The 22,216-nt window shown below is 37.8% G+C and overlaps 1 protein-coding gene across 1 annotated transcript in view; it reads right to left on the reverse strand.

The window, feature by feature from the left end:
- Nucleotides 1-22,216, reverse strand: part of Arfgef1 (ADP ribosylation factor guanine nucleotide exchange factor 1) — a 95,370-nt gene that overhangs the window by 17,936 nt on the left and 55,218 nt on the right. Inside the window, exons 19-29 of the mRNA XM_057790301.1 lie at nucleotides 19,950-20,101; nucleotides 15,780-15,908; nucleotides 14,589-14,747; nucleotides 14,223-14,373; nucleotides 8,175-8,265; nucleotides 4,273-4,313; nucleotides 4,011-4,180; nucleotides 3,190-3,341; nucleotides 2,881-3,053; nucleotides 1,968-2,128; nucleotides 1,107-1,237 (exon numbers count right to left, since the gene is read on the reverse strand). Coding sequence (XP_057646284.1) covers nucleotides 1,107-1,237; nucleotides 1,968-2,128; nucleotides 2,881-3,053; nucleotides 3,190-3,341; nucleotides 4,011-4,180; nucleotides 4,273-4,313; nucleotides 8,175-8,265; nucleotides 14,223-14,373; nucleotides 14,589-14,747; nucleotides 15,780-15,908; nucleotides 19,950-20,101 — 1,510 coding nt within the window. The remainder of the gene's footprint in view (nucleotides 1-1,106; nucleotides 1,238-1,967; nucleotides 2,129-2,880; nucleotides 3,054-3,189; nucleotides 3,342-4,010; nucleotides 4,181-4,272; nucleotides 4,314-8,174; nucleotides 8,266-14,222; nucleotides 14,374-14,588; nucleotides 14,748-15,779; nucleotides 15,909-19,949; nucleotides 20,102-22,216) is intronic.

Below are 22,216 nucleotides of genomic sequence, written 5' to 3' on the forward strand. Positions count from 1 at the left end.
AAGAAAAATCAGGTTCAATCAAGAAAGACCCCACAGGAGCAGATGGCTCTCTGTTGAAGTTTCTTCTGCGTTCCACATCCAGAACAGCTTCAAGGTGGTAAGTTGAGGTGACACAGTTTCATAGAATACTACAGTCAGGATTTGACCATAATCCTAATGTTCTCAGGGTCCCCCAAAGATTTACCAGCAAGCCCAATCAGCAAGAAGTAGCCTAGAAAACTACGCCCACATCCCCCCCCCCCCCCAACTGGATTATGGATGCTTGTCTTTGTTTAGCATACTGGTTACAAGTTGTTATGGAAAAAAACTAAAGAAAGGAGATTAGATTCAAGGTTTTTGTTTTGAAAAGATAAAAGAGGAAATGCTGACAAATAATCATCTTGTACACTGTAAAAATTTGTCACTCCTACTGGTTTAATAAAACATTGAATGGCCAGTAGCCAGGCAGAATGAACAGGCAGGGCAAACAGACTAGAATTCTGGGATGAGGAAAGTTAGAGAACCAGTCATCAGCCAGACTCAGAGGAAGCAAAATGATAATTCGTTACTGAGAAAAGGTACCAAGCCTTGTGGCTAAACCTAGTTAAGAATTTTTGGTCAAGTTGTAAGAGCTAGTTAATAAAAAGTCTAAGCTAAATATAAGCCTCTGTGTGTTTCCTTGGGACAGAATGGTTATAGAATCAGGTGGAACAAAAACTTCTGCCTATAAATATAGTCTAAAATGTGCCTATCTAACTCTTTTCTTCTTTTTCAAAACAGGGTTTCTCTGGGTAGCCCCAGCTATCCTGGAACTTGCTCTGTAAACCAAGCTGGCCTGGACACACAGAGATCTGCCTGCCTCTGCCCCCCCCCCCCCCAAGTGCTAGGATTAAAGGTGTACGCCATCACAGCTTGGCTGGCAAGATTGATTAATGTATCTCTCTCTCTCTTTCTCTCTCTCTAATTCTTAATATATTTGGTTAAAATATATTTATTATTATATATTTTATATATTTATTATTAAAATAATTTTGTGGTCTCTAACTGTAAACTTGTGTTCATCCATAAAAGTTAGTGAGAATAAAAATAAATCTTTCAAAACTTAAATTTCAAATATGCATTGTTACCTGGTTCTTACATCTAATTTGCATCTATTGATGATACATGATAGCTCGAAGAGAATCGGGAACCACCCTCTCACCCACACCCTGTCTTCAGGGGCCACATTCATGTCGTCACTCGTGTACTCCTTGAAAGCCTTTAAGAGGAAGGATGCAATCAGTAAGGCAAAGATACATGTTCTGACACAGTCAGTAATATTTCTCAGGAAAAACACTAAGTGCTTTACCAATCAAAGGTGAGAAATTTAATATATAATAATTCACAAAAAGCTGAAGACTTATAACTACCTATAAAGAGCCTTTGATTTTTTTTAAGTTGGTTTTACAGGGCTAGTCACAGCTTAGCAGATAAGACCACATCCTACTCTTGTAAGGAAACTGAGTTTGGTTCCCAGCACTCCTGTTAACTCCAGCTCCAGGGGTATTTAATGCTTCTGGTTTCCACAAAAACATGCCTATACACATGTGCACATACCTCCTTCCCCACATATACACAGAATAGGGTCAGATATTCAAGGTCACTTCAGTGCTGCAAGGCATAGGCAGACAGGCGGTAGGTCAGGATTCTTAGAAACAGGCCAGGCCTCTTTCTTCCTTTACTTGCCTTGCAACTATGGACACAACCTAAAACTTCTCGCACCTGTCTCCTTATCTATATAAAGCTGTAACACTAGCTGCCCCATTTGGTGTTATGAAAATCAAATGAATAAAGTATTTACTTGGGAGAACTGTAACTCAGAATCAAGTTCAAACTAATTTTGGGTTCAAAATAAATGCTTCCTGTACAGTAACTTTCCAAACAAATACAGACTTCACATTGTACCCATTTCTCAGCAATATTCTGTTTACTAAATGATGCTACTATACCTGAGGTCTATCAGACACATATTTTGCACAATGGCGAATTAGTCGGATCGCTTCCATACTTGTGTCTGGGAAAGCTGCATTACATGCGAACTCAGACAAACACTTCACTGCATCCTGGAAAGAATCAATAGTGGCTGGAAAGTGTTTTTCAAATACAAGAGCTAAAACAGAGAAAAATAAATAGAAATAACTACACATTTTCAATTATTTTAATTGTATCCAAGATATATTAATCTCTAAAGGAGTACATACTTCTAACAGGTTGTCAAGGGTTTTGCCACCTAAAAAAAATGTGTATGGGTTCTCTTTACACCTACCCTGTCCTGAGTAAGATGTGTCTATTTTGTTCACACTCTAAACACCACATAATAAACTAAAAGGTGCACCTTAACGCTTGTTGGGCAGATATGCAGAGTTACTACTCTTTGGATACCTGTGTTTAACCATGCCTACAAGGACATTTTATTCTTGAAATACTTAAGTAAAATGCTTAATACTTAAGCAATCACTCACTAAATGATAATCAAGATAGTCCTACCCCACATAAATACAAACTGGGTTTACAGATGTGCCTGGCCAGGCTCAGATTGTTTCTGATGGTGCTGGGAACCCAAACTCAGGCCACCCCGCTTACACAGCAAACATTTAACCACTATCTTTTATACAAGATAAACTTGTATAAGATTCCATCCTTAATACTTCAATTTCCCACAAAGTCAGAGGAGATGATTCAGTGGTTAAGAACAATATAAGAATCAAATGCTTTGCCTCAAGAGCCCAGCTGCTGGAGATACAACTCATTGTTAGTGTATTTGACCTAGCAAGTTCCAGGCCTTGAGTTACTCCAGCACCACAAGTCAACTGAACAGTCAGCTTTTCTAGCTGCACTTGAACATAGCTAAGGAATACTTACTGACAATGTGCCCTGTTGTCTGGAAGGCAAGTTCTACTATGCTTTCATCTTGGTCTGATGCAGCTAGATGGAATACAGAGAAAATATTCTTCCATCCTGAGCGAATATTTGCAGCCTGAGAATTAACCATCTGTGCTATACACCGTACAACCATATCTCGAATTGTTGGAGACCTAAAACAGTAACGTAATTGCTTAAATATGCATCCACATAAAGTTCAACCCTTTTCTTTTTAAAAAATTCTTCTATTTGGAGTAGAACATATTAAGATATTACTAATATTTAACTAAAAAGAAAAAAACATGTTACCTATTTCGTTTCATTATATGTTCAAAAGGCCGTAAGAAATCCTTTTGGAATCTGAAATTTGCAAGTTCCCCTTTCTCTAAAAACTTCATTGATAACTGCCTCAGGGAGTCCACTGCAAATATGGCTACATCTTCATTAGGATTGCAACCAACCTGTAAGAGCAACAACAAGACGAAAACGCTGATGTCAGAGGTAAAACTATGACTTTTCATTCTTTCCTTACAAAAAAGCACAAAACAATCAGAATAAGATGAATCCTAGGTTCTTCACAGAGGCACCAGGATGTGAAAAACAGAAAACAGATATTTTAGTGAAACTGTCAAAACTTTCAGCAATCATTTCTAAAAAGAAAGCAACTCAAAGTTTCTGCTTTTCTTAAAAAACAAACAAACAAACAAACTATACGTGAATGTGCATTTGTGGTGTCTGTGTGTGTATTTGTACATGTGTGTGCGCGTCCAAGGAAGTCGAGTAGAAAACAGTATTCATTCCTCTGAAACTTGAGTTTTAACTCTAGGTGATGGTGAGCTGCTAGATGTGGACACGGAGCTGGACTTGGGTCCTCTGCAAGAGCCACTTCTCTAGCCTTCCTTTTCCTTTCTGAGACAGGGTCTTGCTATATATGTAACCCAAGCTGCCTCAACCTACCCAAAGTGCTGGTAAGAAAAGTTTGTAAGACAATCCTGAAAGGTTTTCTACATTTAATTATACAACTGTAACAAACAACTGCTTAGAAGAAATAAAAATCAGATTATGATTAGGAAAATTTAAACAAAGAAAAATACTGCAAATGTAAACAAATACTATAATTACTCAAATACCTTATTGAAATGATCTCCAATAACTTCCCAAATGCGAGACCACTGCAGTCGTATTCTTCCCATGTTATAGTATGATATTTCTACTATTTTTTGTAGACTAAACATTCTTGGGTGTGTAGTGGAAAGCAATTCATCCATGGACACGGCACAGAGCCAACGAACAAAATCAACTAAAAAATAAATACATTTACATTTTAATCTTAATTTTAAAGCTTTTGAGCCAAAAAGATGGAATAGGAGCAGAATAAATATTCACACTCACCAATGGCATTTCCATCTAGCCGTGTAGATCCTGTAAATATTCTGGGGAAAAAAGAAAATTAAAAACTTAAGAAGTCTTCCTTCTGTTATGCCAACTCAAAAGTAATGGCTTGGAGTATTAACGGTTCTTAGGTGTTTTAAGAAGGCCAAATGAAGATTTATTCATCACACAGTCTACCAATAAGAGTTGTCTGAACTGTTTCTCCTTCCCACTTACATTCTGTACTCAGGAGTGTACAATGTAGCTTTAATTACGTTTCTACAACTATGAGACAAGCACCTCATGGGATTCTAAAGATAAGAAAATATGAATCTATGAAAGCAATGAGTTGGTTTACTAAGAAATTATGGGATTTTCAAATTTTACTGATAATCTACTAGTAGCCTTGAGCAAATGCTCTACCACTGAGTTATATGTATCTCAAACCCTAAGCAAGCTCTTAAGATAGTTATATTTTATTTTTATAAGCAATGTTCATTTGATTAGAAAATTCATTTGGAACTTAAAAATGGCAAAAAAAATGACAAACGCTCTCACTTTACCCAAGAACTGGCTGAAGCAGTTTCCTGATGATATTCAAGGGTTTGAGGATAGGCTACGAGACTCGGTTTTGTGCAGCCTTCCTTCCTGAGCACTTTTCTGCATCACTGTCATAAGAGACTTCAGCACACACAAGTAGAACCTGTTCTTTTTACCAGGAACTGGCTTTTATGCAGGAGTATGAGGAGACTAAATATAACATTCCTCAAGTTAAAACTTCAAAACTAGATGTACAAGATAAAGGGGAAACCTCAAAGGCAGAGCCAGCTCAAATATTAATCTTAAAAATATTGTACTAAGAGTAGTAGTTACCAATCACCGGGAAGTACTATCCTTGTATCATATATATATATACTATTTAATATATTCATATTCATTCAATAATCAATATGAGTTATTATAAGGCGATGTCTGTAAGCAGAAAACTCATGCACTGAACTAGTAAGTGTCAGAGTCAAGATTCAAACTGCAGCAGGCTGACTTCAAAGTCCCCTCAAATACTCTATACAGCATCATATTTACATGAATTAAACTGCAGCAGGCTGACTTCAAAGTCCCCTTAAATACTCTTTATAAAGCATCATATTTACATGAATTAAACTTGCAGCAAACATTTTCAAGATATTCTAGTTTTTCTCTAACACAATCTGAATGTCTCACATACAACTAATGTTAATCTTCAGTGTAACAATAAGAAACAAAACAGATTGGCAAATGTAAAATCTCAGCTCCCGCTGTACTGTTCTTTTGGGTAAAACGAAGTAAGTAATTAAAAAATTTGGCAAAAAAAAAAAAAAAAGCCAGGTGGTGGTGGCGGCGCAAGCCTTTATCAGAGATTCAGAGGCAGGTGGACCTCCGTAAGTTCAAGGTCAACCTGATTTACGGAGTGAGTTCCAGGACAGCCAAAGATACACAGAGAAACCCTGTCTTGGAAAAATAACAAAACGAAAAAGAGAATAACCAACGCCCCACCACCCCAAACCAAGCTAAAACAAAACAAAAAGAAAAAAAAAACCTTGGCAAAAAACAAACATGGGAGAACATCAAGAGACAAACACGGGAGAACATCAAGAGAACTCCATACCATTTAGTACAATGGTTAGATTGAACCCAGAACATAAAATACAGAAAAACTACAAAGTTCTCATATCAACCAAAGTAAAAACTGCTAGACTATGCACAAAAGCAGCTGATTTCTCTCAAACTAGAAGTATTCTCATGGAACACAAAGCAGTAAACAAAACATACCAGAGTAAAATATTTAAACATTAAAAAAGAACAAAAGTAAAGACAAAGACATAAGAAAGGATTTAACTGGAGAGAAAAAGAAGCAAATGGTAAAGTGTAGTGCAGAAAATGGAGACTCTGCAATCGCAGGGAAAGATGCAGGCTGTGATGATGGGAAAGACTGGAGAACAAGGCATGGACAGAGAACTACCATAGCAACCAGAGGCTCTGGAGGCCCAGTCATGATGGTAGAAGGCAGGGGGATGTGCAACCCAAGAAAGGGTGTTGAAATTCCTACTCACTTTGGTAGCCTCTGAGGGGCCGCTCTATTTCTAGCCATGTTCCACTAAAATGCAGCCATACTGCAGAGCACAGCAGCCTGCAGGCGCGTTTACAGTCATGCCTTAACCTTTTCAAGCTTTTTGTAATATTAAATAGATTATCATAATGACAATAAAGATGACTTTCTACAAGACGGAAATATCATTTGAATGGAAGATAGCCTGGGAGCAAAAATGGCAATTACTACCCGGCTCTGAAGCTGAATAGAGGAAGAAGGGCTCTGGACAGACCCACAGGCACGTTCTACGCCCCAGATTGCTCTATGAATGAGAGAACAAAACCAACACTGTAAACATCAATACAAAACTAGTCGTGAGAATGAGCAACTTATTTAAACCCTTCTGTTCCAATTTTCTCATTTGTAAACTGAGGACAATAACACTCAGCTCTTGCTAACCTAAATAATGATAAAAAATAATACATGTCAAAGACCCTGTATGTTACAAGTCTTCATGCTAAATACAAGATGATAGGCAGTATTTCTAGAGTCTACACAAGATAACAAAACAAACAAACAAACAAAACACCCAACACCAAACACTAGGAATTTGTTTCAAGAAAGAAGTTCCAGAAAGTACTTTCAGGATTAGGAGCCTCTGACAAATCTAGTTGTTTGTACTTGGGAAAGTGCCTCTACAGAGTGCTCATGTAAGAGCTTGAGATCCCCAGCTCATGTAAATAAAATCCAGGCGCAGCTGCAACCTATGTCAGCACTGGAGGTGGAAAAAGAGAATCCTGTTACACTAGCCAAAGTGGTGAGCTCAGGTCAACCAATGAGAGATTGTTTCAAAAAATAAGGTTGGAGCTGGGCGGTGGTGGCGTACGCCTTTAATCCCAGCACTCGGGAGGCAGAGGGAGGTGGATCTCTGTGAGTTCGAGACCAGCCTGGTCTACAAGAGCTAGTTCCAGGACAGGCTCCAAAACCACAGAGAAACCCTGTCTCGAAAAAACCAAAATGAATGAATAAATAAATAAATAAATAAATAAATAAATAAATAAATAAAATAAAAATAAGGCTGGAAAAAGACACTTGATACGTGGGTATGCACAGGTATGCCCCACCCCAACCCGCCACAGTTTTATCTGAAGTAAATAATGAATCAGTCTGAGTCTCAAGATCAGCAATCAAAGGCTGTTCTGAAAGCTTCAAACATAAGTAGTTTTAACAAATTTGAATACTAGTATTGTAAAATGTGGTTTCAATTTTGAGAGCAATTACCTGGAAAAAAGGAACCATCAAAGACTGCTAAAAAATATGGTTCTATTTGCTGTGCATTTTAAAGTAATATTCTATAGTGAAATAGTATGTAGTTTCTTTTAGAAAACAAGCTAAAAAGGGAATACCTAGAAATGTATAGAATGCAAAAAATTTAAAGACCTTTCCAAAGAAGCATATAATGAGAATTCCCAGGAAAATCTATTCACTTTATCCAGCATGCTGTTACCTACTTACACCACTTACCTAGAAAGATAAACTAAGCTTAATTTCCAAGAGTTGAAAAAAAAGGGAATAGTTTTCTAGAGAGATTTGTGAGTTTTTAAATCAAGAATATTTCCTTAATAGTTCCAGTACCAATTGTAACACAGTTTTATGCAATTAAAATCATTCCTGTATTTTACATTTGGAGAACCAAAATTAAAGGTACATCATCATCTATATCACAGCATGTCACAAAATAGTCTTATATTACTTTTTAAAAGTTATTTGGACAATATTTTTTTCTTTTTAAACAAGGTGCAAAATAGTGCTGAAACAGTATTCCAGTGAGAAGGGGAGGAAGTGAATACCTTACCTATCCACAGCAACCACAACACTCTGAGAGCTGGTTTCGCCAATAGACTCCTGAATACTTGCTATCTGCTTCCAGTCCACATTTCCTCCAACTGCCACACATAAGAGAGTATGTGCCGTTTCAGTTAGAAAACAATTCAAGGAAAGAAGGCACTTAGTGCTCTAAGTGTTCTAAAACACATTTCTAAAGTCAGGTATTTAACTAATAAAAGAAATGACAGTTACAAAGCAAGGACACATGCACTCAGTGAGATGTACTACATAATATATAAAACATACTTGCAAGGGTTACACAAATTAAAACCACTATGAATTCAGATCACAAAATTGATGGTACCGGGCAAAATTTTCCTTAATCTTTAAGAAGTGCGGCACCAAGAAATGCAGCAGATCTACTGATTTCTGTAGATGGTTCTGGTTGGGCAGCAGAATTCTGTTAATCTCCAACCTCTTTTATAAGAGTTTATTCAACATTCTCTTTGGCTATTGTAACTATCCACTCCTTCCAAAACTATTTCATTTTAGCCAGAAAAACAACATCCTTAGTTTTATTTTAAACTGTACTTTAGGATTATCTTTGGTATACATCCTGAGTACTTTTATGTCATTTGGGAAGAGGGAACGTCAACTGAGAAAATGCCCAGACCAGATTGGCCTGTGGTGTACTTTCATGATTGATGACTGATATGGGAGGGCCCAGCTCACTGTGGGCGGTGCCACCTCCTGGTTGGTAGTCCTGGGTGCTATAAGAAAGCAGGCAGAACAATCTATGGGGATTAAGTCAGCAGTAAGCAAACATCCTGTATGGTTTCTGCGTCACGATGTTCGGGCCTCCAGGTTCCTTACTTGAGTTCTTGCCCTGAATTCTCTGAAAGTGGTAATATGAAATAAACCCTTTCCTCCTCAAGTTGTTTTTGGTCATGGTATTTTATAATAGCAACAGAAACCCTAACCAAGACGAAATTGTTACCAGAAGTGGTAAATCATTTTACCAGACCTGACCATGCTGTTTTGGGGAAGGACTGTGGAAGAAAACTTGGTCTGGAAAAGCCACTGAGTTTTCAAAGCTTTAGCGAGCTGTTGTGGTAACTAGGAACATTGATGAGAGCAGGACAAATGACGGGGATCTGGAGGTTTCAGAGGAAAGTTTGAAAGCCCCTTTCAGACTGCTGGACTGCTTGTGTGACACTTTGTATTAAGAATCTGTGTTATCTGGAGATGGAGATGACAACTAACCATGCCAGTCAGTCGAGCTGAGAAAGCAGTGATGGTTAGGAAGAATCCAGCATCACTGAGGTACCATCTTCTGAGAAGTGTGTCCTCAGGGTCCACACACAGAGGAAGCTAAAGTTGTATCTTACACTGGCAGTTGAATTTGGAAATAGCGAAGAGTCTTCCAGGTGGTACCACTTTTAAAGGCATTAAGGGACCATAAGTGCTGAGGCTTAGCACTGAGAGGTCAGGGAGACCAATTAGTGATGGGGCAGCCTCAGCTGAGCAGAAGCCCAGGGTTGAAGGTGCCTTGGAGAGAGGCTGAGCTGGCGTGGCGGCAATAGAGGCCCTGGAAAGGTTCCAGAAGTGGTTTATGTAGACCCCTTGCAGCAGAGACCTGGCCACAAGGACAGCAGCAGTGTGGGGCATAGCTGGTCTGAGACCACAACACTACAGGTACTGTGAATTGCAGAGAGCGTCCAAGCCTTTTGGAACCCAGAAGACCTTGGGTAAATCCCCGGCATTGGACACCGAGTTATTCATACTAATGGAGCTTGTTTTGCTCGACTTGGTTGTGACTATGCCCTGGTTCTTCCTTCTTGGAATAAGAAGGTATGTAACATTTTTAATTTTACATTGAGATCGTTAGATCTGTTTTTCACAGCTACGTATTTCTCTTCCTACATAGTTCAGGCTCTCTCAGTCTCAGTCCTAGGCTGATGAAAGTTCTCAGACTTACTTCCCTCTACAATCTCTTCATTCTCTCACAAGACCAACGCTCCTAAATCATCACCGTCCTTTTATTTACTATGTGAGGGTAGAGATTCTTCAGCTGTCATTTACGTACTCCTCTTTAACATTTTAATCAGTATGTGTCTGTCATCACACCCAATGTGAATGAAACAATTTCACTCAATTGTTCTCATTTATCTTATTTAGCAAATTACTATTCAGATTAGAATTTATTCTTTTTATTTATCTTTTTAAGAAACAAATCTTTTATCATTTTACATACCAATCCCTGTTCCCACTCCCTCCACCTTCCCCTCACTCCATTCCCCATCCTCTCCTCAGAGAAGGTGAGGCTTCCCATGGGAGTCATAGTACAAACCGCTTTAGGAATGTTAATAGTGCCTTCTCACCCAGACTAAAAGTCCCTGAAAGAATCAAGTTAAATACATTTTCCCATGTTCCTACCCAATCCATATTAAAACCAAAGTAAGTACTTAACAAGTATTTGTTGATCCTATTGACCAAATACTAAATTCTCTTCTGAATGCAGACAACAGATGTTATTTAAGCCACTGAATTCAAATTCTATCCTAGGAACTGAACAATATAAAAAAGATACAACTGTACTCAGTTACTTTATCAGCAGAGAAAGACACACACACACAATAAATTTTAATACAGTATAATGGTTACTCCATGGCTGAAATAGACTAATCACATAATTGTTAACTAAGAGTAAAGTTCATATAGCAACAAACAATTCTCATCTTACCAAATTACTTATATTTAGGATAAGAAAGATGTGCTATATATATTCTTAAAGACTTATGTGGCTGAAGCCACTGAATTTTCCAATACTAATATACACCATAAGGTCTCTAATTCAAATTTATATACTATGAATCTTTTAAGACAGTTTTACTGTGTACCAGACGACCCTCAGACCTGTAATCTTTCTGCCTCAGTCTTCCAGATGCTGGGATTATGATGTGCATCTCCATGACCAGCTAAACATTTTTATATTTGGGGTGGTGTTTTTGTTTGTTGTTTCTGCAATGATGGAAATAAGGACCCAACTCTCAGTTATGAAACTTGACAGCAAGCAAGGCTAAGTAATTCGTCTTGCTGACCCTCCCAAGGCTTGAGTTCTTGATGATTTTAAAGTTTCTATTCCTAAAACATAAAGCTACAGACTTCTTTCATATACAATTTTCCCTCTACATGTGAGTTTCATATCTATCAAAAATATCTGAAGGAATTTCTGTGGGGGAATTAGAGGGAACAAAGGAAAAAGTTATTTAATTATATTTTAATTTAAAAAATAAAATGAAGTCAGGCAGTGGTGGCCTTTAGTCCCAGCACCTGGGGGGCAAAGGCAGGTCTATCTCTGAGTTCAAGGGCAGTCAGGGCTACACAGAGAAACCCCGTCTTAGAAAAACAAAGAAAGAAGTAAATAAAAAAATATAAATAAAAAATATTTGGGAGAAAAATTTTACTCGTACTACACTTAAAAAATGGTTTTCATTTCTATGCATATTGTATAATTATTTGCATCGATTTGTTTCTATTTGATATTATAAGCAGTCTAGAGATTAAAGTTCACAGCAGGGTATGTGTTGGTTATATGGATATACTATACTCTTAATGGAAGGAACATGAGCAGCCAGGATTTAAGTATCTCCAGGGGCCCTGGATTCAAATCCCCATAGACACTACAGCATGAATGTCAGAACAGTCCCGGAACGGAGTCATGTGAGGAGAATTCTGACTGCTTGTGAGAATGCTCCAACAACCTCAGCTTCTTCAAAACAGGAAATTGCTCTTGGAATGTGTTTTCATGCTCCTCCCAAGAGTAGCAGATAGGACTGAGTTTACTTCGGATTTTTGCTCTTGTTATTTTAATTAAATGTTTAGACTATCTTTTATTTGCCACAGGAGGCTTGTCCTTGTGATTATGTACAGCTTGAATGCCTGAGAACTTACTCAGGTGGCCTTTCTTAACCTTCTGGTATAAACTGAGGCTCTGAATAAAGTTGGCTACCTCATTTATCAGCTCCTATTGGGGGATATCCAATCACCCTGAGTTTGCATTTGCATTAATAAAATTAATCTTGGGTTGTGAGGCTACCTTAGCAACTAGTTGACAGAAGGTAATCATAGAGCCTCAGAGGGCATCTGGGAGAGACAGAGACAAGAAGGTGGGATTTGGACTGGTGCATTTTCTGGCTTGGCAATGCAGAAGCACAGGTCCTTCCGAGACTACAAGGGGAAAAGTTAGCTAACTGCAACCCAATGTCTTTGAGCTAGAAGATTTTTTACCCCAGCCTTTGAACCTTGAGTCTTATTTATAAATAGAATGACAGAGATTTAGTTAAAGCTACCTTTAGAGGCAGCGACAGAGCCAGTGCCTGTGGGACAAAATTCCCATCGGGCTGTGGTCTAAGTGGCCAGGCCATTCCTACAGAAGCAGGCCCGTAACTGCAGAGTTGTAATTGCTGGCTGAAATAGCAGCTGATGAAGGTGCAGCCATTGTAAAGAGGTTAAAACAATAGGCTCCATTCTCCCAGGTCCTACTGCCTCTACAGCCGTGACTAATGACTAAGATTTCATAGAATGTGTGATGTGTGAATGCTGATTAATACAGAAAAATAGTAGCTTAAAGTGGCTCGGCTGGTATATATACACGCAGATTTTCCAGCTTGAATTCTAAGTAGAGCACCTACTCAACAGAGCATCTGCTGTGTGTGTGAGCACTGGCGAGAGCTGACTACCCCGCTACTCAGGCTGGGTGGAAACCAATGACCTCCAAGGGAGGCCTCTGCTCACAAAAGCCCAAGTCAGCAGCAGTTTTCTTACAGCACAGACAGAAATAAAAGCCTGACAGACCAGAAATGAGTAGAGAATAGAGAAAATCCAAAAGAGAACTATGACATAGATAGAGTTTACACAAAAAGCAGGCATGATGGCTCACCCCTGTAATCTTGAAGGTGGAGGTAAGAGAATCACAAGTTTGAGGCAGCCAGACTTTCTACTTCACACTCTGCTATGGGATCCCTGAGAGACAGCCAGACTGTATTGCTAAATTATATCAGAATGAACTACCCAGAAACTAATTTTACTTAATCCAACCTGAAATCAAAACATGGTCCTAATCCTTTATCTTTTCCTGAGGATACACTTTCAGATTTGAAACTATTTTAGATTTCCTAAGGACTGCTAACAATAACTGACATTACTGCAGGATAAATATAGGAAGTGTTCACAATATAATGTTACGTTACAAAGTCTTAAAAAAAATAAACACTGCTGACTCCCTGGTATATCCCTTACTGCTCTACTCAAGTCCAGTTTCTGGAGGGCTGGAGGTGGAGTGGGGAGGACGGTCAGACACTACTCCCTGGTCTCTAAGGCGCTGGGCACTGGGCTAAGTCCTCGTGTGCATATTCTTACGTAGTTCTAACGATCTACAATTACATGACATCTTTAGTTTGCAACGGTGGAAACTGAATCTAGAACTAACATAGCTAGTGTCTAAGTGTAAAAGAAGTAGAAGGGAACTCAAACCCAGAAGCACAGAAGTCAAGGTCAACGTCTCGGTTTCCTCCCTGAGGAGCTCCCTCCATTCATGACTGAAAATGTACCATCTTTCATTTTTTTGGCATCTACCTTTGCTAATGTTTTCATTTGTGCTATTGGCCACTCCAAGCTCTTCTGAAAGCTTGGGGAAGAGGTTCCATCCTGACAACAGTTTGGGTAACCTACAGAGTGGCTTTGAAGTGTCTGCGTGTGAACGGTTTCTCTAGTTGCCCCAATTATCTATTATTTTATACTAGCCTACACATTTAAGTTACTTGCCTAGTCTTAAAAGCAAGTTGAGTGTATCCTTCTCATAGTCACAAGGAAGAAACTAAGCATTTAATATTGTAAATCAGACCAACTGAAAAAGACTAATTTCCTACTTAGTCATCTTGCTTTATTATATTAGGCAAAGGGCAATTTATCTCATTTCTCTAATTATATTTCATTGGCACAATAAAAATTACATAACCCAGAGGTTTAAAAACAAATTTTGATATTTTCTAAAAATAATTTAAAAACCCCTCACCAAGTCCCAGACCGACAAATTCATCAGGGGCCTGATCTTTGGTTCCAGTGAGTGACCCTTCTCTGCCCCTCACTGTCCCGGAAATGTAGCGAGGCTTCACTCCAGTTCCTATAAGCTGTGCCAGCTCCAACTGACTGATACACTTCAGGATCTTTAGTATAAAAGGAAAAAAGGGGAGGTTTTAACAATATATATCTTAAAATATATGCACTTAGGATTTAAACACATATTACATTATAAATCATTACCAAATGTTGTTTATTTAAAATATACTAAATTATTTTCCACAATTAAGCCTACTAGTGGTAGAATATTTAGCATCAACTCATTTTAGAAATTGAATTGCAAAGTTAAAAGAATTTCTACCTCATGCCATGAGTTTCCTAAATAATTTCCATCAGTGTGAGCCACTGTGATGAGTGTTTTTATTGTGTCGATATTCTTCTGTTTCATTTCAGTAATTCCAGAACTCACTGTAAGTAAGGTAAATCTGGCTAGTGCTTGGACATATGCATCTCTTTCCAACTACAAAAGAAGGGAAAATTTTATTTACATGGTTGAAAATACAGAATACTGACTGACCTCTAATTCATGTTGAACAAACTATGTGTTTAGTAAATTTTAACAGACATTCCATGGATTACACACAAAACTAAAAAAAAAATTAAATCTTAAAATAAGGCAGGAAGTTCATAAATTTCTTAAATCTAGACACAATTTGAAGTACCAATTCAATGAGATTTTCAGTAGTCAATAAATGAATTCATACAGTGAAAACAAGTTTACTGAACAAGATTTTTCAATTATATTAGCAAAAACCTGCTTTATGAATTTGTTCATTTTTTTCCTCTACAGCTAGGCTGTATTTTGTAATATACTAAATCATAACATTCACAATGTATTAAATGGGTTAAGAAAAAAAATCTAGCTAAAAGTCATCCTTAAAGTCCATAAAGTCCTACAAAGGCTGCTTTCATGGAAAGTTATGTTAGGTACTTGGTGTGGCAATATCTTGTTTGTACTCTAACAAAGCTTGCTAGAGGATCAGGGTGCTGAGCTAGCTATTAGTTAAAGAGGCCAAGCAGTGGTGGTACTCGCCTTTAATCCCAGCACTTGGGAAGCAGAGGCAAGAGGATCTCTGTGAGTTCAAGGCCAGCCTGGTCTAGAGAGAGAATTCCAGGACAGATTCCATAGCTACACAGAGTTACTGGTAACAAGTGGCCGTGGCTGCTACTTTACTTCTTTCATCTCTCAGCATTTACCCCAATATCTGACTCCAGGTTTTTATTGTTAAGACCAATTAGAATTCATGCTACAATTTGGTTCTTTTAAAGATAACTAGTTCTGAGGCTTAGGCCAAAAGGTATCTAAAACAAATACTTACAATGCCTAGAAAAATACCATACAGAATTGCTCTGAAAGAGCTTCTCAGAAGTTATTCATTTAATTCCATCACAAATGTGAAGTTGTTAAGGAAGTCAGGAAAAAATACCAAGTGTTGAACGCTACTGATGGCATGTGTTTTCCAAACCTGCCATGAAAGTAAAATTCCATTACCTGGATGCTGAAAATGCACGCAATTCTGATCGCACATCTTATCCCTTCTAGGCAAAGAGAGGCTACTTCAGTATCATCACAGTCTTGTAGACCCACGCTGAAAGCGGCCAGAAAAGGAGTCCAAGCCAGCTAGAAAAATTAAAAATTTAAAATATACCATGAACATCAAGTGGTAATTGAGAATCTTGGCACAGTATGTGTGAACGCTTTCTTAAAGAAAGGATAAAATTATGTATCTTGAACTTAAAAAAATGGAAATGATCATAAATTCAGTAATAACCATAGGTTTATTTTAAGAACAGTAGTTATAAATTATTCACAACAATGAAAACACAGGAATAGTTAACATTCATATAAAGTCGTATCACTAACTTAAAATTCATTTCTCTTTGCAGGCGCTGACCTTTGCAATAACCCTGACTCTTTAACTCCAATACAATCCTCTGAGTCATTTTCCTACTTGCAACAAGTGGCCCTACTTTTCTCAAAGCCTGCTCTGCAAACATCATTCAGCCTTTCTTTTACTATTAAGTACTTATATTAAAAAGCAGTATTTGATTCCTAGTTGGACAGTATTTTAAAATATTTACTCATCTGGAGGCTCTGGTCCACATCTATAATCTGAGCTTCAGACGTGGAGTCAGGACTGTGAGTGAGTTCAAGGATGATCTGAGATAACTGGTGAGACAATTTCTCAAACAGTAAAGGACTTGGTAGGGTAGCTCAATGGTGGAGTACTCACTTAGCATAGATAACAAACAAGAGAAATCCACATAACTCTGAAACATCTGATATGAGTTATGTTGCTTTTGATAGTTTATTGAGCAGCAAAGCTGTAAGTATATAAAGTTACAAAGGTGAAAATATTTTACCAGTGTCTTATAGATATGAAGAGATTAATTTTTATAGGGTCATGAAACTTGTAGCACTTCTAAGAAATGCAAGTTCCTTGGAGTTTTCTTTTAAAGTTCAGAAAGATTAAAGGCAAACGATAAAATCTGTGCACAGCACACAAGCTGCAGCACCTTGGTTCTTCCTTGGCCTCACTCTACATGTACAACACTTGAAGATGCTGCTCCCAGATAATGTGCAAGCATCAAGAACAGTATTTATCGATCAAATTATACCTAAATAATACTCAGTAGATAGTAAAACTATTGTTTGTTCATAACTGCATAAATCTCTCTAAAATAAGATTTAGCAAGATATAAAATGTTCTCATGCATATGCTTATATCTGGTAATATCATAAACCACATTCTAGAAAATTATAAATTTACTTTCTAGTCCTGTCCCCCAACCAACTTATTTACTGAGGAATTATAAGCCAAGAAGTATACGAGATATTAGAAATGAACATAGTCTCTTCCCTCATAATAATGCTTACATTAAAAAATGTGTGATCAATGCCGGGCGGTGGTGGCGCACGCCTTTAATCCCAGCACTCGGGAGGCAGAGGCAGGGGGATCTCTGTGAGTTCGAGACCAGCCTGGTCTACAGAGCTAGTTCCAGGACAGGCTCCAAAGCCACAGAGAAACCCTGTCTCGAAAAACCAAAAGAAAAAAAATGTGATCAAAAATTTCAACATAAGACCTTATACCCTAATTTGGACAAAGAAATAGTAGAGAATATGCTTGAACTCACTGGCACAGGAAAAAAGTTCCAGAATAGGACTGAGATAGGACAGGCATTAATCAACAGCTAGTAACTAGGACCACGTGACACTAAAAGGCTTCTGTACAGCAATAGACATCATTATTCAAGAAGTGGAAGCCTACAGAAGGAGAAAAAAATTTCTACCAATTATCTATCTGTCAGAGGGTTAGCATCTAGTATATATGAAGAACTAAAAAAATTGATTAAAAAATCCAATTGAAAAATGTGGCACAAAAAAACCCCAGAATTCTCAAAAGACAAAACACAAATGACAGAGAACACTTAAAGAAATGTACAATATCCTTAGTCACTAGGGAAATGCAAATTAAAGTTACTTTGAGATTTTATCTTATATCTGTCAGAATGGCCAAAATTAGTTTTTTAAAAAAATGACAGTTCACACTGGTAAGGACGTAGGGTAAAGGGAATGCTCATCCACGGCTGGTGGGGGTGAAAACTTATGCCACTATGGATATCTTTGAGACAGTTCCTTAGGAAGTTAGGAATCAATCTACCAAGACCCAGCACTACCACTTTTGGAATATAGCCAAAGGATGCTCCATCCTGCCATAGAGATACTTGCTTATCCATCTCTATTGCTGCTCATTCAAAATAGACATCAGAAACAGCTTAGATGTCTGCCAACGGATGACTGGCTAGAGAAAATGTGACACACTTATACAATAGAATATTATTCAGCTGTTAAGAAAAATGAAATTGTGAACTTTGCAGAAAAATAGATAAGATTAAAAACAATCATTCTGAATGAGATAACTCAGACCTAGAAAGTCAATTTTTGTCTCATATAGGATGTTAGTTTTATACTTTATATGTGTGTGTTTCATTTAGAAAAACAAACCTACAGAGGTTAGGTAGCTGGTGAAGGACTAGTGGGGTAGAGAACTAGAGTATAGTGAAAAATGGGGAAAGTCAGAATAGAGGATTAAATGGGGGCAGTGTGGGAGGGCAGGGTGGAGGAAATATGGAGGGGGATAACAAACACTAAAGGCCCTGTGAAAAGCTATATGGAAATCTACCATTTCCTAAATATATATTCATCTATAAGAGGAGTTTAAATGGAGTTAACCATATAATGGGGAATAATACCCCAATTAGACATTATAAACTACTAAATAAAACACCCAGTACCAGGAATGGGGTCCATATATTTTAGTTGTTGGCTAATGTGATGCCACAGGATCCCTATCCCTCACACCCCAAATGTCACAGGCTACTGACAATACTATTGCTTACCCTCCACAACCTGACAGTTAAAACCCTATCACTGAAGACATCACACACTTATGTCACAGAGAAGGAAAAATATAGCTAGTGCTCAACTGGAAGCCTCAACCCTAATGGTTAGTGTTTATAGTGCTGGAAGGTGCTAGATTTGCTACTGGAAGAGAAAAGTACTCATCTTACCCAGCTACAATAGAGATCTGCCTAGCAAGGTATGCTCACTAGTGCATCAGTGGCATGGATGTTTTAGGAGTAAGGCCAACTCCATGAGATAGAATGCATACTTACACTGTCAATAAAGTCAAGAAGCTAAGACTAGATGTAGATCATGGGTCTTAGGGGACAACTCCTACCATTACTCTGCTAAATGAACATAGCAACAAAGTGACTCCTGATAACATATTGCGACATTCATACATAAGTGCATTATTCAACCTTCAACAGAGAAGCTTCTTCTTGTAGCATAAGGATCAAAACTCGCAAACATGCAGAGCATAAGAGACTTTGAAATGCTCAGTTTGAAATGGAATGTCTATATGACAGCTCCCTCCCCCATAAGATTAGGGATCTAAGTGGAAGAGGGGTCAGGAAGAGCCAGAAGTGGCGGATGACTTCAAGGAAACAGTTTTCCAGACACAAAAGTGCATACGCATATAGGAATGTACAGACTGTGACAGCGTGCACAAAACCTGTACAAACTCAAGCCAGACAAAAATCACAGCACAGTGGAAGAATAGTGCCCATGAAGTCCTACCCTCGAGTTACGAAGCTATTTGCAATTGATAGCTTCTTGGAGAGGGCAAAGTTAGTTTCCTTCAATGAAGTGACGGTGGTGTATCAATTACATTGCAGAGAAGGCATTCCCATCTGTTTCCTAATGTATGAGCTAGTGTTCAGTTCTACCCAGAATCCCCGTATTAACTCTGAGGATAGAAGTGCTGACGAGAATCTGAGCTTCAGGATCACTTTGAAATTGAGATGAATACCAAAGACTTAGGAATAAATCATTTATAATGGAAAAAAACAAGCCAAGGATTACTGACCATTCTCTAAAGCTTTCTATCTCTCATTTCTGAAATTATACCCTTACCAATTACTTAGACTGCATACCACCTTTCACTTTCTTTAATAAAGAGATAACTTATATTAATTAAGTTCTAAACAACCAGGGGTATCTTCTAGGTCAAACAGACTCTATTATTATATTTTTAAAATATGCTAAGCAAAATTATATATAAATATATACTGTAGCAAAGTTACCAGTAATTCTAACCTTGAACATGGGCCTCACATGCTCCAAGTGTGTTGCACTTGTAAAAGGCGCCTGAACATGGCTCACAGCTTCCATGAGTGCTTTAGCTGTCTTGGCCATCTGTTCCATTTCTAAATTATACAGAAGTCGTCTTTGCTTTTCACTGGCTACGTCTGAAATAAGAAATATTACCATTTAAAATAGAAAGTACTTTAAGATGACACTTTTAAAGTAAATGCCAGTAATTAACATTAATTAATAATAGCCCTAAGAGGCTAGACAGAATGACCTGCTTGATTCTATGTACATGAAGTATCTGAAACAGGTAAACCCAGAGAGACAGAGTAGACTGGTGCTGGCCAGGGCAAAGGCAGAGGGAACTCTAGCATTAATGTATGGGTGCAGGGTTTTATTTTGGAGTAACCAAATGTTTTAGTCTTAGCCAGAGGAGATGGATGTACTACTGCACTGTAAACATACTAAATGCCAACAGAACCACCCAATTTACCTATTTATTGACTGACTGACAGTCATGCTAAGGGTCCTGCTCATGCTAGCTAAGTGCTATACCACTGAAATTTCTCCCTTTGAATTATCACTTTTTTAAAGGGTAAATTGCACCTTGGGGATGGTAGAGTACTGGACTAATAAATAGTTAAGAGTAAGTGAAAACCTCAGAGTACAACACTCAAAATTAAAGTATCAAGGAAAGGAATCAAACACAGGAAGGAGAACAGAAGAGAGGTAAACACACTGGCATTTGTCCTCAGCAAAACAAAACAAAAAACTGAAAATAGTAATTTTAGCATCCCTAGCACACCACACCTTCTTCCCATATCAGGTTTCTCACTGACTTCACCCATCATAGATATAATGAAGAAGAGAAAAATATATGGTATTGGGGTGTTATACTCTAGGCCAAATGAAATCAAAGTAGGAAACAGACATTTGCTTAAGCACAAAGCTGAAGGTTTAAAACACCAATGCTAGAAGAAAAGCACCACCAGATGCAGCGCTGACTTTTACTTGATACTGGAGTAAACTAAGAGCCAATGGTACCCAGCTCAGTATCTGTCTTTTACATTGCATAGATTTCAATTTTTTTCTGCCCACAAGCAACATAATTCTTTTTTTCTCTATTTTTACACATAAGTAAATGTTAAAAGTAGATGTGATGAGAGAAGGTAGAGGCAGGACTACGTAGGTAGGTATGACTACTAGAGAAAAAATAATTCTGATTATTTCTCCTAATCTGTCTGTGCTTGAGTTTCCTTGTCTATAAACAGAGAGAATTTCTTAATATTCTTTCTGAATATTAAAAAAGACAAAGGATAAGGCCAGTTATACTCAACTGACATTATCTCCTTAATGCTCTGGGTTCTTACAATTCTAAAATTTCAAAACAGATTTATCCTAAAAACCTATCAATTGCCTCATGTTAAAAATATTTTGCTACCAATAATATGTTCAAATTGATATTTCACTCCAAGTAAAAGTGCTTAGAAAGGGTAGAATCTTCTTTCTGAACGAGAAACATTCTAGAGCCATTATAACACTCATAGGCCCAGGCATGCCCATCCTGTAGTCAGAGCTAAGCTTGAATTAAACATCACTGTCTACATGTATATAGAATATCTAGAGCAGTGCCGGGTTCCTAGTACTGTTAGACAGAGGAGTCAACAGCATTCTAATACAGTCGGACATAGTCACCCTCAACACTGATACTATAACTTTTCCTACTTCTAGTCATGCCCACATCCAGCTTCCATGTATGTGTTATGGTTTAATTTTTAAAAAGACAGAATTATGTTGCTTATAGATGATGAGAAAGCAGAAGACTTTTATTTTTTAATGTTATGTAAGAGTTTTGCGCATGTCTGTTTGCCATATGCATGCCTGGTACCCAAGTAAGGCAGAAGAGTCAGATCCCCTTACAGGAGTTACAGATGTTTGTCAGCAATTATGTGGGTGCTGGGAACCAAACCCAGATATTCTGGAAGAAGAGCAAAATGTTTTTAATTTTTGAGCCATCTCTTCAGTGTCCTCTAAGCAATTTCTTTAAATTCCAAATCCCTGCTGAGATGAACTGATGAATGGACAAGTTAATATGTAAACACTCCTCCTAACACACGTTACTACCTAGTTTTTAATTACTCACTAGCCAGTGTTTTCTTCTTGGGGAAAAAAAAAAGACAGCTCCATTACCATCATAACATTTCTCAGCAAAATAGCCAAGTCACACACATGGTTTCTTAAATTAAGCAAACAGCAAACAAACAAACAAACAA

Source organism: Chionomys nivalis, chromosome 16 (genome assembly GCF_950005125.1).
Source record: "Chionomys nivalis chromosome 16, mChiNiv1.1, whole genome shotgun sequence".
Classification (NCBI taxonomy): Eukaryota; Metazoa; Chordata; class Mammalia; order Rodentia; family Cricetidae; genus Chionomys; species Chionomys nivalis.